Source organism: Chelonia mydas, chromosome 3 (assembly GCF_015237465.2).
Source record: "Chelonia mydas isolate rCheMyd1 chromosome 3, rCheMyd1.pri.v2, whole genome shotgun sequence".
In the NCBI taxonomy this organism is placed as follows: Eukaryota; Metazoa; Chordata; order Testudines; family Cheloniidae; genus Chelonia; species Chelonia mydas.
The window spans coordinates 123,331,443-123,349,581 of NC_057851.1; the positions used below are offsets into that span (position 1 = coordinate 123,331,443).

An 18,139-nucleotide genomic window follows, 5' to 3' on the forward strand; every position below is an offset into this window, starting at 1 on the left:
TTTTTTAAATATTTTTTTCAGAAATATCTGTAGGTCAAAACTAACCCAAGATCTATAGTGAAATGTATTTACTTCCGTCACTTGTAAATTGTCCCTCTGGTTATAAAAACAGTACATCAGTTGTACTATTATGGAAACCATTTACCACAGAGTGACATTCTCAAAATATTCAATGTATAGTCACAATACTCCTATGAGATGGAGATTACTATAATTCTCTATTATGTTGATGGGAAAACTGAGGCACGGATAGACTTGCCCAAAGCCTCAGAGGAAATCTGCGGTGGACCAGGGAACTGAACCAGAATCTCCCACTCTAGTAGTGCCCACCCACCATCGTCCTCTGTAAAACCACCATACAGAGTCCCTCAGCATTCATAATAAGCACAGAAAAGGTTTAGAATTGGGTGCTAAAACCTCATGTAGTTTTTGAAAAGCTCTTCTTTCTTGATTCTTGAGGTAGCAATCCTACAAGAAAAGTAGGAAACTGACTCTGGAAACCTTACTTGTGAGAGTAATCCTCACTCATGCCAATAGTGCCACTGAAGTCTATGCAATAATCACTTGAGAAAAGATTGTGCTGATATGCAGTTGGTGCCTATAATACACTTCCAGTTTTCACATCTGTTAAGAATTTAGAACACAAACCCAGTGTTCATTTAACTTTCATGAGGGTTTAAGATGGAAATTAACGCATCATATTATAGCTAATTGCTATAAAAATATTTTAGCTAAACATCAGCAACTAAATACCCCACATTGAGAAAACTGCTGATAGGTATAGACCTTGAGTTGCAGCATGAAACCTTGATTCCGCCAGGAAAAATGCATTTTACTAAAGCAAATGGCTGGGAGTTTGTTTTTCACAAGTACTTGAAAAGTATATGTTAGGTTTTCACAACACACATATCAATCAACGCTTTTCAATTTCATTGTTAAAATAAAATCAGCTTTAAAAATCTCACAGCATCGATTACTTTTTAATGAAATCCACAAGCGTTTTTAATGGGGTTCTATTTTTGTTTTAAAAAGCATCATTTTTCTCAGTTTCAGAATCATTTCATTATTGTAAAATCATTTTACTGGATGATCGTTTCTGGTTATTTTTTTATTGTCAAATTAACTAGTTATTCGCTTTTAAGGAGCAGTTTCATCTAAATTATATTTGGAGCCATGGTCATGAAAGTTGCAGTAACTAATGGCTGACTTAAAGCCTGTTTTATTATCTAAATGCATAAGTCATTAGCAAACTATTTGGCTAGGTGCATCTTCCCAGTGCTTCTGACACAAGTAGCTGTGTGTTCAGAGCTACAGAACTAATAGAGCATAAAAAATACACCCTTTCATCCCAAACAAGACATTCTTTCTAGTTCATAGTTAAGGTCATTGGTGGGGAAGCATGGAGAAGTTTGCATTGTTAGTCTCCTCCACTGTCACTTGTGGAAAGTCTGTACGTTCTTTGTCAATACTGAAAATTTTCTAATCCTCAAAAATATGAATATTTGCTTCAAGAAAAAAATAAAATCTTTAAATAGATTTCATCAATCTAATCATGTCTGAATATTTTTCATATCCAATTGCATTCCCACTTTCTATGCAGTAATAGTAGTTAGTGCTTGATATCTTTTAAAATGCTGTAAGTGTATAAATTAATAAATGCTTAATATCCCTGGGTGGTAGTTGAGTAAGGTGGGGCATCTGAGCACCCACATCCTCTACCGCAGATAATTCCCACAGTGGCAAGAGAGGGGAGAATGCCCCAGTTGGGTGAGTGGATGATTCCCACCCTTCCCTCAGCACTCTGTGTGCTGTGTTCATGAAAGAAAAATGTTTGTCTGCCCAGCAGTAAACTGGACTGGAGAGTTATTGCACTTGAGTTACTGTTGCAGGCTGCCTGTGTGTTTGTAAATGGGTAAGAGCTGTTAAAGATAGCCCTGAGACCTTGAGTGAGATGGGGGAGATTGTTGGCATGAGCTCTGCTTTGTTTTAATCATTCCCTCAGTGCAGCTTGACAACTCTGCCTCAGAGCTTACAAAGTCTTCCTGGGCTTGCATGGTTTAAAAGGCTCAGTGATTTTGTGGTGTTGCGGACATTAAAATCTTGAGAAACTTGCTAGTTATGAAAAGTTCTCTACTTTACCAAAAAGATGTAAATGTATTGATAAGAAGGCTTTTTGTGTTGTAGAAATGCATTTTTTGTCATCCATTAGTTTTTTTTATTGGATATAAATTTTATTAAATACAGATTAACTGATACGCATACTTCATTTTATTTCTTCTAGCGTGCAGCTCATTCCCAGGAAGAACTTCGAGATGATAAAATTTTTCAACCAGAAAGGAATCGTCTGGAGATGGTTATAAGAAAGGATGTAGAGTACATTGATCGAAAGTCAGACAGTGATCCATGGATGAATTCATCTGTGGATTCCAGCACATCCAGCCAAGAGCATCTGAACCACTCCTCCAAATCTATTTCCCCTGGTTCTTGTTTAACCAAAAGTGGACCCGGCCGATGGAAAACTCCAGTCATCAACCAGCCAACACCAGTGGCAGTTTCCCAGCCCATCAGAACAGACCTTCCTCCCCCTCCCCCTCCTCCACCAGTGCACTATGCAGCTGATTTCGATGGACTGCAAATGGATTTGCCTTTGCCTCTGCCTCCACCTCCCCCTCCAAACCAGCTAGGAATGCAAGTATCTTCACAGGTAGCTGCTGCAGAACGTAAAAAGAGAGAGGAGCATCAGCGGTGGTATGAAAAGGAAAAAGCGCGTCTGGAGGAAGAGCGAGAGAGGAAGCGTCGTGAGCAGGAAAGAAAATTGGGCCAGATGCGTACTCAGCCACTAATTCCTGCTCAGCCTATGGTTCCTCCTGTTTCTGTGCAGCAGGTGAAACCAGAAAAGCCTTCAACGTTGCAGAGGTCCCAGGACACTGTCATTCGAGAGCTACAGCCCCAACAGCAACCCCGAACCATTGAACGAAGAGATCTGCAGTACATCACCATCAGCAAAGAAGAACTGTCCTCCAGTGATAGCTTGTCTCCTGATCCCTGGAAACGGGATGCTAAGGAGAAGCTAGAAAAGCAACAGCAGATGCACATTGTGGACATGCTGAGTAAAGAGATTCAGGAACTTCAAAACAAGCCCGATCGTACAGCAGAAGAGAACGACCGTCTGCGCAAACTTATGCTCGAGTGGCAGTTCCAGAAACGACTCCAAGAGTCAAAGCAAAAGGATGAGGATGATGAGGAGGAGGAAGATGATGATGTGGATACCATGCTAATTATGCAACGGCTGGAGGCTGAAAAAAGAGCCAGGGTAAAAGGGGGTAATCCTTTCTAGGCAGAAGTATAGTAAACATTTATTTAAACTTGTGTTCTTTAATAGACTGGTTAAACAAAATGTGAAATTGTCACAGGATAAAGGAGGACTGGACTGTCTTAATGTCCCTGTCTTTCATTATATAGAAAATGCTAAAGAAAAATGTTGTAAACTACCTTAGTTTGGCCAGTTAAGTGGTGTATTATAAAAGTACAAAGCAACTGACTGCAAAGATAAGAGCAAAATCTTTTTCCCTGGCTGTAAAACTTTTCCTTCAGAGAAATGGCATCCCCTATGTAGATAGGGGAAGGGTAGTCATTGACTGTAATTCCGTCAAAGTAACGTACACAAGTTGATGCCTGGTGTATGCACTGGAAGTTTTATTTATAGAGGATAAAAATGAAGGTCTTTGGGGAGGGGACAAAAAAGGGTGGTGTTTCTTTAGCATCTTTCTTTTATTCTAACTCTCTGATAGCTCTTATTTGGCTTCTTTACTGGTGAAAGCCGTTGATATTTACAACTGTTACATGCAAGAAGGTAATACAACTGTATGCCATCTGTTAAAGTTATTCTGCCCTTTCTGTCTTCACTGAGAAACTGTTTCCATATAGAAACTATTTTTTTTTCTTATAAATCATAGCCCCAGGAATACTGAATTTGCAAGTTGACAGTTTTGCTTTGAAGGATTTATAAGCTAGTTCCTTAGTTTGTTGAGCATCTTTACTGCTACTTGTCCTTCTAAGAGTTGATCTAATCAGTTCTATAGTAAGCAAATGCCAAGCACTAAGAAACATTTGTGCACATTTGTTTGACATTGTAGAATAACTGTCAGATTAAGAGAAGTATTTTTTTCTTCCGGATTCTTTCTGGCAGCTTTTGGCTTTGTATTAGCTCCATTGGCACTAATTCCTAAACTTAATCTTTGTGCCTTTGCCATAGTCTGCTTCTTTCCTTTTACACTGTGGCTAACTTTATTACTGTTTTGAAGCAATAGATACCCCACACTTACAAACTGATGAAAGGAAAGGCTAAATATATCCTTGGCCAGTGTTGCTAACTTTGTGATTGTAACACATAAGCAGTTACCTATGGGCATTAAATTCCATATAAAACTGCCATTTGCACAAAAAAGTCTTTGTTAACATTTTTATTATTGCTTGACTTAAAAAACCACATCATTAATGGGTTGAGTAGCCAACTGTATTGCATAACATTATATCATTCTTCTCCAAAAGGATGAATTTTAAATATTAGCTGTCAGTGAGGTTTTCCAACATTTTAGAACATTAGTGGCTTTACCCAATACTAGCCTGAATTATAACATGTAAAAAGTTTCCTACAGGGACTAAAATTAGCTGTTTGCTTGCTCTTTTTTAAAGATAATGTCTGCACTTCTGTTGTATGTCATTATCTATAATGCCAGAGATGCAAATAAGAATAGTATCTCTAGGATCATCATTAGCTTTGTTTTTTTGAGTGTCTGAATAGCTAATCTGAAATGTTATCACATTAGGACACTGGGGTTTTCACTGTTCAGACCGTTCAGCAATCTAGTGTCCAAAATTCTTCAATTCCTTTTTTTTTTAAATACCTTTCTAAAACAGCTAAAGTATCAAATCAAAGGGAAATGCTTTTGGCATAGTGCAAATCTAAACTTACCTTTATTTTCACTGTGCATCTTTTTTTTCCCCTTCTCTTATTATCTGCAGCAGACTGCTGTGCCAGCAATCTCTGTTCTAGATTTGGTATGTTCTTGTTTCTTTCTCTTCAATACCTCTTCCCCGTCTCGATATTTTTGTTTCGTTTTCTTTATAAATAATGATCCAAAATGCAATGGATGTTGTCTTTGCCATTTTTGGGGTGTTCTGAATCAAGATGTGATACAGTAAGTTAACTGTAAGCATGCATTTTGAATGTTTCTAAATCTTTTCTTCTTCCTCCTCTCCTCCTACTTCTCTTCTTTAAATGTTGTGTTCTGCCCGTGGCTTTAAATTGTTTGCAGCTGTGATCTAATATGAATCTCTGTATTTGGTATTTCTGTGTAACTATATATTTATAACATCTTACGAAGCAGTTGGAAGCAACAAATTGTGGGGTGAGATTTTCTCAGTTTCACTTGTTTCATTTAAGTCCTAAGCCAAAGAAAACTTGTCCTGCCATTCTTCAGAGATTTATATGAACTTGTTTTAGCAGCTTAAATACACAAGATTTTTAAATCCAGTGACATCAAAAATGTACATGGCCTATTACTTTAAAAAGTCATGTTCCCTATCCTCCCCCATGATGGCTTTGTGTACCAGTTTAGCTTCTCCATTGATTGGCAGTAAACAATATGTTCTCTTACTTTCTTATATTTTTCTGTAATAGAATGAAGCACTAACTCAGGGCAACAGCTCCTGAACTAGTATGTCCAACTAAGTCACAAACATAATCAGAAAACTTGTCTCTTACTTTCTTTTCCTAAACTGCCATTTAATTTGGATTGATACCATTCATTTACATTTAAAATTGAGATGGAAAATCTCTTGTTTAAGTGATTGTTTTAGGGCAGTAATTGCTAAACCAGTACATAAAGGGGTACCTATTGCCAGCATTGAGAATGAGCAGATAATTGAAATGTTTCCTGTAGCCCTCTAGAAAAGAAACTCTCACCTTTAAAATTATTTACTGTATAATCTGAATGCAATTCATGTATCTGAACCAATGCTTGGTACAGGTCCCACAGATACAAATTATTTGTACCACTCAAAAGATGAAAAAGTGACTGTTCAAAATGTTGCCCAGTTTTGGTATTGAAATGCAAATACTGCTTTATAAGACAAATTTATAAAATATATGCTTCAGCTAATTTATAACATGTATTTAAAACACTTACTACTGTAGTACCTCTGTGCCAGATTACTGTTGTTATAACCAATCTCAAAGTCCTCTGGCAGCAACAAGACAGGTGAGCTTTCTCAGTTGTTTTCTGAATGAGACAAGTACATTCAGAAAAGCCATGGATATTCCAGCTTTTGGTGTTGCCATCTGTCAAGGTTTTTATCACAGGTCTTGGAATATTTGGTGTTTTTCTTAAAGCTCCAATTCCTGCAGTCGTTGTGTTGAGAATCTCAGCTTTCATTTTTACAGTGTTCTGGAGAAAAGTTTGAAAATGTGAATCCTAAAGGCAAAAAAGCAGAAGACAAATAAAAAGAGCCCCAAATGTATTATTTTAAAAATTTCATCATTTCTAAGCCAATCTCATGAGTTTTTTTTTTAAATCTTGTCTGATTTTTTTGAATGGTTGGGGAGGGCAATATTGAACTTCAGTGATAATACTCCTTACATTTTTGTGGCACCTCTGTCACATCATTTTATGTACCCAAGATTGTCTGCTTTCTACAGGAAAATGAAGTTGAAGGACATTCATTGTATATTTAGACCTGTAGAATGAACAGTGTAACCTCTATGTTCAAAAAGGCCCTAAAGTGGTTAATGAAATCTTCAAAGCATAAAATGTCAGTTTTGTGATGTTTTTCCTTTTAAATTCTGTGGGGCCATTATTGATTCTAACTGACCCTCCCCTGTATTAAGCCTCCATATAAAGATAAATTTAAAATATTTTATAACTTTATTTTTAAAAGTTCCTAACAACCCCACCTTTATTTTGTACAGTTTGAAGTCCAGTGCACACAAGCCATTCCCACGAATTAAGCTCAACAGCTCCTAATACTCTAGCACTGATTTCCCTTTTTACCCCCTTGGGCTGTCATGTGAGGGAAATAGGCTATCTAATTAAGATTAGATATTTAGTTTATTGAAGCTGTGCATTAAGTTTTGGGCAGAGGCACATCATGCTGCCCTGAGAGAACTGGAGAACATAATTGGTACTTGTGCAGTCTGGGCTACTACATACTTAGCATGTCACAGCAGTACCATGTGCGAAGAATTAGCAGAGTCACGATATAGTCCGCTGTTAGAGGGAACAACTTGGAAGAAGCTGCTTGGCTGTTGTCCTGAGCTAGACTGTGTTGGAAGTCCAGGTTGGCCACACAGGAAACCAAGGATTATGGGACCTGATGAACTCTTGACATTTTATATGGTAAACCAACCTACCTAGGACAGAGGAGAAGGGACAGTTCACGCTTCTGTACCTAGTGATCTATTAGTTATTCTTGGATGTCTGTGTATACTGCTCCTCTTTTCTCTTTTTTACTATTTAAACAAAAAATACTTAAGGGAAGGTACTGAATATGGAGCAAATGAACTTGTTTTCACATTACATGTAACATGTCTCTCTTCACATAAGCAGTACTGTGGGTCTTGAGCTGTACCGCACGTCTTGAGAAGTTATACTGACAGGTGACCCTTTAACTGAGTGTCAGACCAGACAGATGTGTAAACTTTAAATTAAAAAAAATAGTATTAGAAAAGACGACTCTAAATATTCAAACTAGTGCATGGGAATCTTAATTGCAAGAATCCTGTTAATGTAAATGGGACTTGTGGGTAAATTTTCCTCTCACTGTTCTGAAAATTGAGGAATTAAATGTGCTTTACTCACCACTTGTAGGGTTAGTATAGTATACCAGTGCACACAGTCACAAAAGCTAATTGCTTCAAGCAATATGGAGTGCCTTGCCATCTCAACAGTCCTTTCTTGGTGTGTGACTACTGCTAAATAGAAGCTAGTTATCTAGGTCATACAGAAATGAGGTGTCCTCTTGTAGTGATCACTCGATCCTCTCCCACTTCAGCCTTATTTATCACTCTTGGCCTGTTTCCTAGGATTTAGGTCTAGAATAGCCTCTGATCTGGCTAGCACATTCCTACCTGATACAGCTGTCCTTCCAAAAGTACTGTGGTCAACACATTGACATCAGCTCCAAAATTGGCACATGGGGTTTTTTCTTCCTATTTTGGTGCTCTAGAAATACAAATAATATTTCTCTTTAAGTGTTTGGGACAAAGTCAAAAAGTTCTCCTTTATTCTCTCATTAAGACTTATTTTTGCCAATTTTTTCTTTGAGTGGAAAAGTATTTTTCTTGAGGACATTTTTTTCTGAATTTTTCTTCTCTCGTGCCCTTCCATATCATTATTTAGTACCATAAGATTAATTCTTATGCTAAATTGGTGAATTGTTGTAAAAGGGGGAAGGGAGGAAGAGATCTTTATTCCAATAGGCTTTTAATTGTGATAAGTTTTTTTATTAACAGATCCATTCTGGTATAACAGATATTTTGTAAAACTTGTTTAGTTGCTTTCCCTATTGTACTGAGTGTATTTGAGCCTTCCCTCTACCTTTGTGTGGTGTCAAAAACTATAAAAGCCACTTACTTTCCTGTAACTGGAGTTCAAAGGTAACATCCTCTGAAAAATATTCACCAGATACATGCCAATATGAATACTAAATCATTTTTATTTAAAAAAATAAATAAATCGATGACTTCGACGACCATGAACTGGTCTTGAAAGATTAGCACACTCTGGTGTTTGTAACTTTGATCATCTAATCAGAGGAATTCTCAGCTTTGAAATGCATGCTTGATAATCAGCTGACTTAGTTATACATGTAAGGGTATATGAGATGAGAGTGCTCTATAGAGGATGTAACCTACAATCAGACACCACCAGATACATGTAAATAAATCCAGTGTTCAGGGCGTTAGCAAAGAAACTAATCCTTCCTTAACTGGCAGTCAGATAAAAAAGAAACTGAATATTTTTAAAAAGGTCTGTTTTTAAAGAATTTTGCCTAGGTATTTCAATTTTTAGGTTAAATATTTTAACAAGAAATTGTGTATTTATAAATCTGATGGCAATCATTTAATGGAACAATAGACTCATTTAGATTCAGTTTAAAAAATTACATTGCAACATTAGGAAGCCTTCACTCAATATTTGACACACTGGATATCAAAATGAAAGTTTAAAGGGTCTTTTGTCTTCAAATGCATATCCTCCCTTCTGTTGGTGTTAATGGGAGTTATATGCTCAAATCGACGGGAAATAGAGAATTTAGATCCCTTACATGAAGATTCGCTGCAGAAATATCATGGTCTCTTCCCACTGTTGCTGTATTCTGTCGGGGTATATAGACACTCGGGCTGCTGCGCAGGCTCTAGGACCCTGAAAGGTGGGAGAGTCCTAGAGCTTGGGCTGGAGCTGGATTCCCAGCATCTACACTGCACTTAAACAGCCCATGAGCCCGAGTCAGCTGGCACAGGCCAGCCACGGGTGTCTAATTGCAGTGTAGACATACCATGTATGTACATGAACTGCTTGACTGTGAACAAGAGTAGACTGAATATATTTAGCAGAAAACCACATATAAATATTATGACAACTTTAGGAAACACAGAAGTAAAATCAGTTTAATAAATCTTACTGTGAAAAGTTTAATGTAAAAATATAAGCTCATAGCAATAAGAAACATGACTCAACTTAGATGGCAGATAATTTCTGTACTTTAGAGATACATTGTTATTCCAATGAGTACTCTCTCCATCATAGGCAGCAGTTCCTGAACCGCTTCAGTGAACCATGCAAAAATATATTTGTAGTGGTCCTAATTTGTCTGATCAGTGTATTGTTATAATGTCTGATAGACAATTGTATCTACATTTATCTGAGGTTTATGTATTAGCAATGTTAGATTCAAGTAGCCAAAGACTTTGCTTCGTTGTCTGTTTTCCTAGTGCGCATCTGTTGTAGAAACACTGGGAGACTTTTTTTATCTTTTGAGGGTATTTGTAGACTTGCCACATGAGCCTCTTACTTTAAATGGATTGACTCCTTGACTAAAGCGTCATGCTTTTTCAATGCTTTAATCCCAATCTAAAATAAACACGCTGGTAGCTGTTGGAGCTGTGGAATGTTGATTCCAAATGTCTGATTTCAGTTCACCTGTGAAACTCTTGTTACTAAAGTGGTCTGGACTGTAAGTCAAACTGTACCTCTGTAGGGGTCCAGTACGCATATGTACAATCATACTAGCAAGGTAGTTTTTTTTAATAGAGGTAGTTTAATAGAGTTCTGCTGATTCACTTTAGTTAACTATATGTAGAATTTCCCATAATGGCAAAATGTAGGTGGAACTGAACAGTCTGTGTCCCCAAAAGTCTCTCTGGTTGTGTACAGCTGTTGTAAAATTCAGCAGTGAAAAGAAAGCTGTACATTTCCTCCTATACATTTCTCATCCTTTATGTGCAACAATTATTAGAAGTTCTGTATGGTTTTTAGGGACCTTCAGGGAAAATATAATGTAATAAATTATAGTTGGACAGGGAAAACTTTACTGGTCTGCTGTAGTGTAGTGTTTTGCATTAAACTGGTCACTTTTTAAAATGAATGTTCCAGGTATGTGCTCTCTGACTTATCCAGGGGGAGGTGATTTCATAAACAATTAAAGACAAGTCTTTGTTAGTTACAGGATGAAGAGCGTAGACGGCAGCAACAGTTAGAAGAGATGCGTAAGCGAGAAGCCGAAGATAGGGCCAGGCAAGAAGAAGAGCGCCGGCGCCAGGAGGAGGAGCGGACCAAGAGGGAGGCTGAAGAAAAGGTTATGGTCCTCTGAGTGCAGCAAGAATTCTTTGTAGGCTTCACCTACTTAGCCTGACCATTAACAATTTGGTTTTGCTGTAGGGGGGAGGTGAATATATTAACATGATGGTAATATTCATGGGCTCAGACCCTCTACCATCCAAAATAGAAGAGACAGACCCTAGGTTAATGTCCAGATTCATGTCATTCATGGCTTTTGCATTTATTGGTAACTCACAAACAATAACACAACAGAAATCTCAGGCTAAGTGTCCTCCCTGAGCTTAGTTGTCACTGCTAGAGTTTACCTTCAGAGCCTTCTCTACCTTGGCTTTCTCTTTTCTTCTGCCTGAAAGAGACATTCCCACGCTGCTTTTGTCTGCGTTGGAGCTGACTGACCTGCCAGCCTGCCCCAGCAGTAATCATCCTGGAACTTAACGCAGGGTTTTAGCACCTGAGACTATGGTGACTCAATAGAAGAGCTTCGTATTGTCTTTGGTATTTTATTGTAATTCACTAACATTCAGTGTTCTTAAAAGCAGAAACAAAAAATTGCTAAGTTTGATTGATGTAGTAGGTTTTAGAAAGACCTATTTTTTATACAAAAAGAAAAATATATTGTATGGAATTCAGAGATGGAGAAGTGGAGAGAATGCTCCACCGTGTTTTTGTTACATTTGTTTGAATCTGGGGAAAAAATTACTCAGAGTTAGTTCTTTTATGCAGGAAGCTATTAGACCTGAATATGATCTAGCAGGAAATTGGATCACTATACAGTTAGGTACACTCCAAAATTCCAGACTTTTAGGTCCCTTAAAAACTCATACATGATGTTCTAAAATTTTTATGATAAATTTCTTAAGATCTCAATCTTTTTATTTGACTCTGTGTGGTAAATGTAGAACCATCCCACCCACTGTAAGATTTCACTTGAGCAGTGACGATCTGATTTCTTCAGAATGAAAACTTGGATTTTAGTGAAACTGTGACTTCAGAATGGAGAAGGATGTTCTAGTGATAGGTCTTCCTGCTGGGAAGATCAAGTAGGGAAAAAATGTAAAAGGTCTAAGACCTGTTTGTCAGACCATTATTCCTACACCAATGAAAATGAGCAAAAGAAAATCTAAAACAGAATAGTTTTGCGGGGAAGTGGTGGTAACCCCACAACTAGGATCACACACACACAACTGGACTCAGCAAAGTACTGGAGGTCATATCATAGGAAAGTTAGAGGTGGAGGGTGGATAAGATTGATCAGTAATAAATAGATATTCTCCATCTCTAACTTTGGTGATGTGGTACATCCTGATGATATTTGGGTCACCTACAGCTGAAAGGCTTTTATGACTGGCAAATCTGATCTATCCCAGAGACAGTTACATATAAGTCACAGAGATAGTTACAAATTTAGTGCCACCTAAATACCCTAGAGCCTTCAAAAGGGAAAATAGTATTAAATACATAACCAATAGAAGGGTAACCGGCTCTGACTTCTTTAGTTAAGAAGATTCTGGGGCTGTTTAAGAAGGGTATATATTTATTTACTGATTTTGATTATAAAAATGCGTATCCAAAACTCTAGGCACCCTGCCACAAATTACAAGAAGTTTTTTCAAGAAGCTGTACTATACACTATAAATTTCTTAATTTAACAAGAAATCATGTTTTACCTGTGTGATTGCAAAATACAAATATTCAGTAGTTAGTGAATCAAGAAATGATAGAATTTGACCGTCACAGTTTGTAGTGAAAGTCCAAAATAAATCAGTATCTATTAGCTCACAATGGAGTTCTGACAGGTGTTGATGAAAATTGTGTTTTTATTTCACAGAACAATAAAAACCCCTTTAACTGGAAAAATATAGGAAACTTTGTTCACATATGGTAGTCTCATGGTAGCTTCTAAGATGGTAGAGTTCAAATAATACGTACTGTATCTTTATTATGCATATCTATTTGTCAAGTTCACCCAAGAGTTCAGTGCAGATTATTTTTATTATGGCCCTATAGAAACATCATGGGTGTAGCATTTTCTTCATGAATTTGTAGAAGACACTTCAAGAGATTTATTAAAGCATTTTTTAAAAAAATTAAATTGCACAAGTCGCAACTTGTCCTTGCATGAAGTTATTTTTGTAATATCTATAACTTAGGCTTGTAGAATCAGTGAGCTCTAAAGCTCTGTTGATGACCTATTCAGGAGGGATAAGGCAGAGTTCTGTTCTCTTCCAAAGTTCATTTCTAAGATGACCCATTATATTTGTTTTCATTCTTTCTTAAATACTTCGCAGCTTTGCTAAATCCTTACTTTATCAACTCTAACTTTATAAAAGATGAGTGCAGGGAATTCCTTTAGTCAATACAGCTTTATTTCTGTTAACACAAATACGTTGTCAGCACAGAGCATGCAGCAACTCCAGAAATAACTCAGAATTAATATTGTGTTACAGGACAATTCTCATTTTCACATTAGTAAACATACTCTTCGTATAATGATTTGGAGTGGCTTCCTTACTCATTGCGGGGGAAGGTAGATGAGGGATCTGTTCAGTGCTCTTGTGGAGGAAAACTTGAATCCATCCTATATTTAAATGTTTCTCTTGTTCTGATCACTGCACTTTTCTTTCCTACGGGCTTACAGAGGCGACAGGAGGAGGAGTATTACAACCGTTTGGAAGCTGAAAGGCGCAGACAGCATGATGAGGCAGGACGAAGATTACTGGAACCTGATGAGCCTGGTCTGTACAGACCTCCGCTTCCACGGGAATATGAGCTCCCACCCCCACCCCCTTCATCTAATGCTCCTCCTCCCCCACCTCAGCGAAACACCTCTTACCTCAAAACACAGGTCCTCTCCCCTGACACAGTTTATACTGCCAAGTTTGTTGCATACAATGATGATGATGAGGAGGAGGATTCCACTCTAGCAGGTCAGGATAAGTACTCCAGCACAAGAAAATCTTATGGTGACCTTCCTCCTGCCACCCTTCCGCCACAGCAGCCCTTCCGCCAGCCGCGCCCAGTCTCAGATGGCATCTTTCTTTCCACCTCATTCCAGCCACCCTCCGTCAATGCCAACAGTACTGCTTCCAAACCAAGTCATCCCCCTTCCCCATCAAACAAACCAAGTTTCTTCCATCCCAGCAGCTCAAAAGGTAGAAACGAAAAAATGAAATCAGAATCTTTCTCTACAAATCTATCTGCACATTTCCCACTGTGGTGCTGTAGATATAATCACTTATTCTGTGATTTTTTTTTTATTTTTTTTTCCCCCCACTTGGTCACTGTTCTCAGCGTGGTGATCTAACCTTAATCCTGATATCAATGAGAATGCTCCTATTTGTAAACGTTTTAATCTTTTGAATATCCTTGTTCCTTTCCAAACTCTCTCAAAATTCCATCTGTCACACAATGAAGGAAAAACAATCAGTTTGACTGTTGCTCAACCAGTTCCAAGTACTGTTGGTTTTGGCTTTCATTCTGCACCGTCTCAGTAATTGTTTCTTATTTTATTTCGTTGGCTGTGCCCTTGATGCTTCTATACATGTGTTTTCCATGCAAATATATAATACGTTTTCTGATTGATTACTTGGGGTGGGGGGCTTTTCTGCTTTCACTACTTGGCACATGGGGGACTCTTACTGATTTAAATATGGTGTGCAAATGGCTTTAAAAGGACCCTTGTGCAGTTTTAAATCTTATATAGTCAAAATTAAGGTGATATTTGGGGCTTATTGACCTAATGAAAACAATTTTCTAGGCAGCACATAGTAGTCATTATATTTCTGCGTTATAGTGTAGTTTACCTTATGCCTGGGGGCAAGAACCTATTTTTCCATCATTAAAGTGCTTTTCTTCCGGCTCCTTTCCTCTTCCCAGCCTGTCTTTTATGTTCCTTTGTTGTCTTCTTTTCTTTCCCTTTACACTGCAAGCACACAGCTACACTGGTAATTAGAGCTTTATTAACAATTTAGTTGCATTAATTTTAGCACCATCCATTGCCTGCAGAGCACTACAGTTTTTCTTCTGACTGTACCCAGAACCTGGACACTATCACAGACTGAAGTTCAGTGCTAGATTTTTAGATACCATGGCTAAGTAGGAGAAAGTTCATAACACTTGAGTGTTTGGGTATGTGTCAGTATGGATCTCATTGTGTGTGTGCATCATGCGCAGGATTTTTTAAAATTGTGTCCATTGGGGCTGCACATGTGTCCTGTGCCTCTTTGCTCTCCTATGTGAGGGCGTGGAAGTAAGAGTGGCCACAACCCTCCCTCAGTTCCCTCTTACCACCCATGGCAGCAAGATGGAATCCAGTGAGTGTCTGACCCTCTACTGCTAATTATATTTGTCCTTTTTCTCAGCTAGTTTTGGTAAAGAAAATCTATTTTCATCCTTCTTATTCTCTATTTTCTTGGACTTGGATGATCCAAAAAAACCCCCAAACCTCCATACCCTCCTCTGTGGTGGAGCGATGTGTCTCACATCAACCATCATGGTGGACTCTAAATCTTCAGGGTTTAAACCCTGCCCAGCCTGCAACAGACTCATCCCCCTGGTCCATGGGCATGGTCAATGTCTGGTTTGTCTGAAGGATAGCCATAAGTATTCAGTGTGCAAGTACCCCCAAGGACTCCGTATGTCAAGGGACATGTGGCTAAAACTACACCTACTTGAGCAGTTGATGAGCGTCTTGGCACACCTGAAGGAGACTACCGCTTCCAAGGTACGAAAAGGGTCATTGTCAACTACTACTCCCTCAAGCAGACAGTACAGCCTAGTGACCAGCCATGAAAGGAAAACAGGAAAAGACGTCATCAAAATCAGCACTAGCCACATCACACAGACTGTTTTGGCACTGGGGCCTTTGGTTTGCTGCTACATCAAGACTAGTTCCAACAAACCCATCATTGGACCGGCAGATTCAGAATTGAGACTGATACCCCAGCACGAGGACAAGATCAAAAGGCAGAATCCATATATGACTTCAGACTTTGAGAGAGACCATTGTGTAAGGAGGAGAACCACCGTTCTTCCAAGGACAGAATGTGTAATACCTCTGCTAAGGCAGGAGTGATGCACAGGAAGCTGGCATTAGCACCAGTGAAAGCATTGGTGTCAGTTAGGGGCCAGAGAGAAGCTCTCAAAGCATCAAGATCCTTCCATCGACATCATTGGTAAAACAGAATGGCACCCAAAGCACCACCACTTGAAGAGTATTCTTCTTCTTCACTAGTGTCTGATTATGCTTTTTCCTGGTATTGAACAGTGATGCCTCTCCCCTGCTTTTTCAGAGCAACCCTAGAAGTCTATACTGGAGAGCTTTCTCACAAAGCATCACCACAAAAGAGATGATAGTGGCATTGAGCCAATCAGTCACAACCAGGTCAGTACTGATATAACATGCTTTCCTGGCCATATGGGCCATATTAGGGACCATCCTCTGAGGTGTCCTACAGCAGATCCTCCTCCTGTATGTCCAGAAAGAGGAGGAGATTAAGCTGCCAAGTGGCATCACTACCCAGGCCACCAACAACAGAAAGCAGTGTCCGCACCCAGTGGTGTGAGCGGCAAAAGAACAGTAGCATTCCCATTCTCCATTGAAAGAATCATCATTTGTTGCTCAGTGAGACTGGTACACCAGCCTCTGCCCCAGCAATTGGCTATTTTAAAGCCTTGGAGGATTTCTTATTTTCTATCACTGAGATCATAGATACTGAAACAGTCATACAAGATAAATCCCATAAAGTCTGCATTTTGACTGCATCACTTAGGATTGCACTTCTCATCAGTGAGGCCATACTAGAACCATCTAAGGAGCTCTGACAAACCCCAGCTACCATTCAGCCCACATCTAAGAGGGTGGAGAAGTGTTATCAGGTTCCCCCAAAAAGCTTTGGCCACTGTCACTCCCACCCAAATCCAGTATTGTTGGTAGTTGCAGTAAGCTGAAATAGCTAAATTGATGAAAGGCACACACAAAGAGAAAAATACCAAAAAGCTAGACCTGTTCAAATGCAAAGCCTACTCATCCACCTCACGGCAGCTCGATGTGGCAAACTCCCAAGTGGCATTTGCCAGTTTCACTTCCTGATCTGGGAAAAGATGACTCTCTTCCTGTCAAAAGTATCTTGGGACACTGAGGAATTAAATCATTTTAAGTGTTGCCAGAACAATCCGACAGCTATCCATGAACACCTCTGACACATCTGCGACGTTGATAACCAAGCTTGTGACCCATGAGGCAGGCCTCTTGGCCGTTAGCATCTGAGATATTAAAGAGAGGGCTAAGAGACCATAAAGACCTCCTGTTTGCGGGAAGGAAGCTCTTCAGCAAAAGAACAGATGAAGTGGTTCACTTTGTAAAAGACTCATGGTCCTCCTCAAGGTCACTGGAAATTTATACACCAACATCTTAAGGATGCCATACAAATATCAGCCTTAGCAGAGACAGTGGGCTCATCCCTATTTTCAGGTTAGGCAACCAGAGTACCCACCCTGAAAATGATGGTTATACTCTTGGAAATGGCCATCAGCAGTCTTTGGGAGAAGCCTGGCTCCATTCCATTGGGCTTGGTCCAATATCTCCATCAAATGGGTGTTGGCAATTGCCCATGGCTATCTCATTCACTCCCACACCCATCCCCCATCAACCCTCCTTTCCTGTCCATCTTCAGTGACTCTTTTTACAAGAGCCTGTTTCAGAAAGTTGCCTGGTTTCATCTGGGAGCCACAGATGATGATCCTCATGATTACAGGGCAAGAGTCTTTCTATTACTGATATTTCCTTATCCTGAAGAAGGGGTGTTTTCATCCTACACTTGAGGAGACTGAACAAATATGTACACCACCTCAGGTTCAGGATGATAAGCCTTGCCTCCAACATCCCATCTTTTCAGGCTCAAGACTGCTTCCTTGCTTTCAGCTGCAAGATCATAGAATCATAGAATATCAGGGTTGGAAGGGACCTCAGGAGGTCATCTAGTCCAACCCCCTGCTCAGAGCAGGACCAATCCCCAACTAAATCATCCCAGCCAGGGCTTTGTCAAGCCCGACCTTGAAAACCTCTAAGGAAGGAGTTTCCACCACCTCCCTAGGTAACCTATTCCAGTGCTTCACCGCCCTCCTAGTGAAAAAGTTTTTCCTAACATCCAACCTAAACCTCCCCTACTGCAACTTGAAACCATTACTCCTTCTGTCATCTAGTACCACTGAGAACAGTCTAGCTCCATCCTCTTTGGAACCCCCTTTCAGGTAGTTGAAAGCAGCTATCAGTCCCCCCCACCTCATTCTTCTCTTCT

General features: G+C 39.2%; 1 protein-coding gene across 30 annotated transcripts in view; it reads left to right on the forward strand.

The window, feature by feature from the left end:
• AFDN (afadin, adherens junction formation factor) overlaps window positions 1–18,139 on the forward strand; it is a 215,865-nt gene that overhangs the window by 188,215 nt on the left and 9,511 nt on the right. For 5 of the 30 annotated variants that reach the window (XM_043543212.1, XM_037895158.2, XM_043543216.1 and 2 more), the window contains 4 exons: window positions 2,282–3,313; window positions 5,026–5,061; window positions 10,723–10,857; window positions 13,480–13,993. In XM_043543212.1, the coding sequence (XP_043399147.1) occupies window positions 2,282–3,313; window positions 5,026–5,061; window positions 10,723–10,857; window positions 13,480–13,993 (1,717 nt within the window). Of the gene's footprint in view, window positions 1–2,281; window positions 3,314–5,025; window positions 5,062–10,722; window positions 10,891–13,479; window positions 13,994–18,139 lie in introns of those variants that run through there. The other 25 variants (XM_037895163.2, XM_037895164.2, XM_037895167.2 and 22 more) reach the window with 13 other exon arrangements.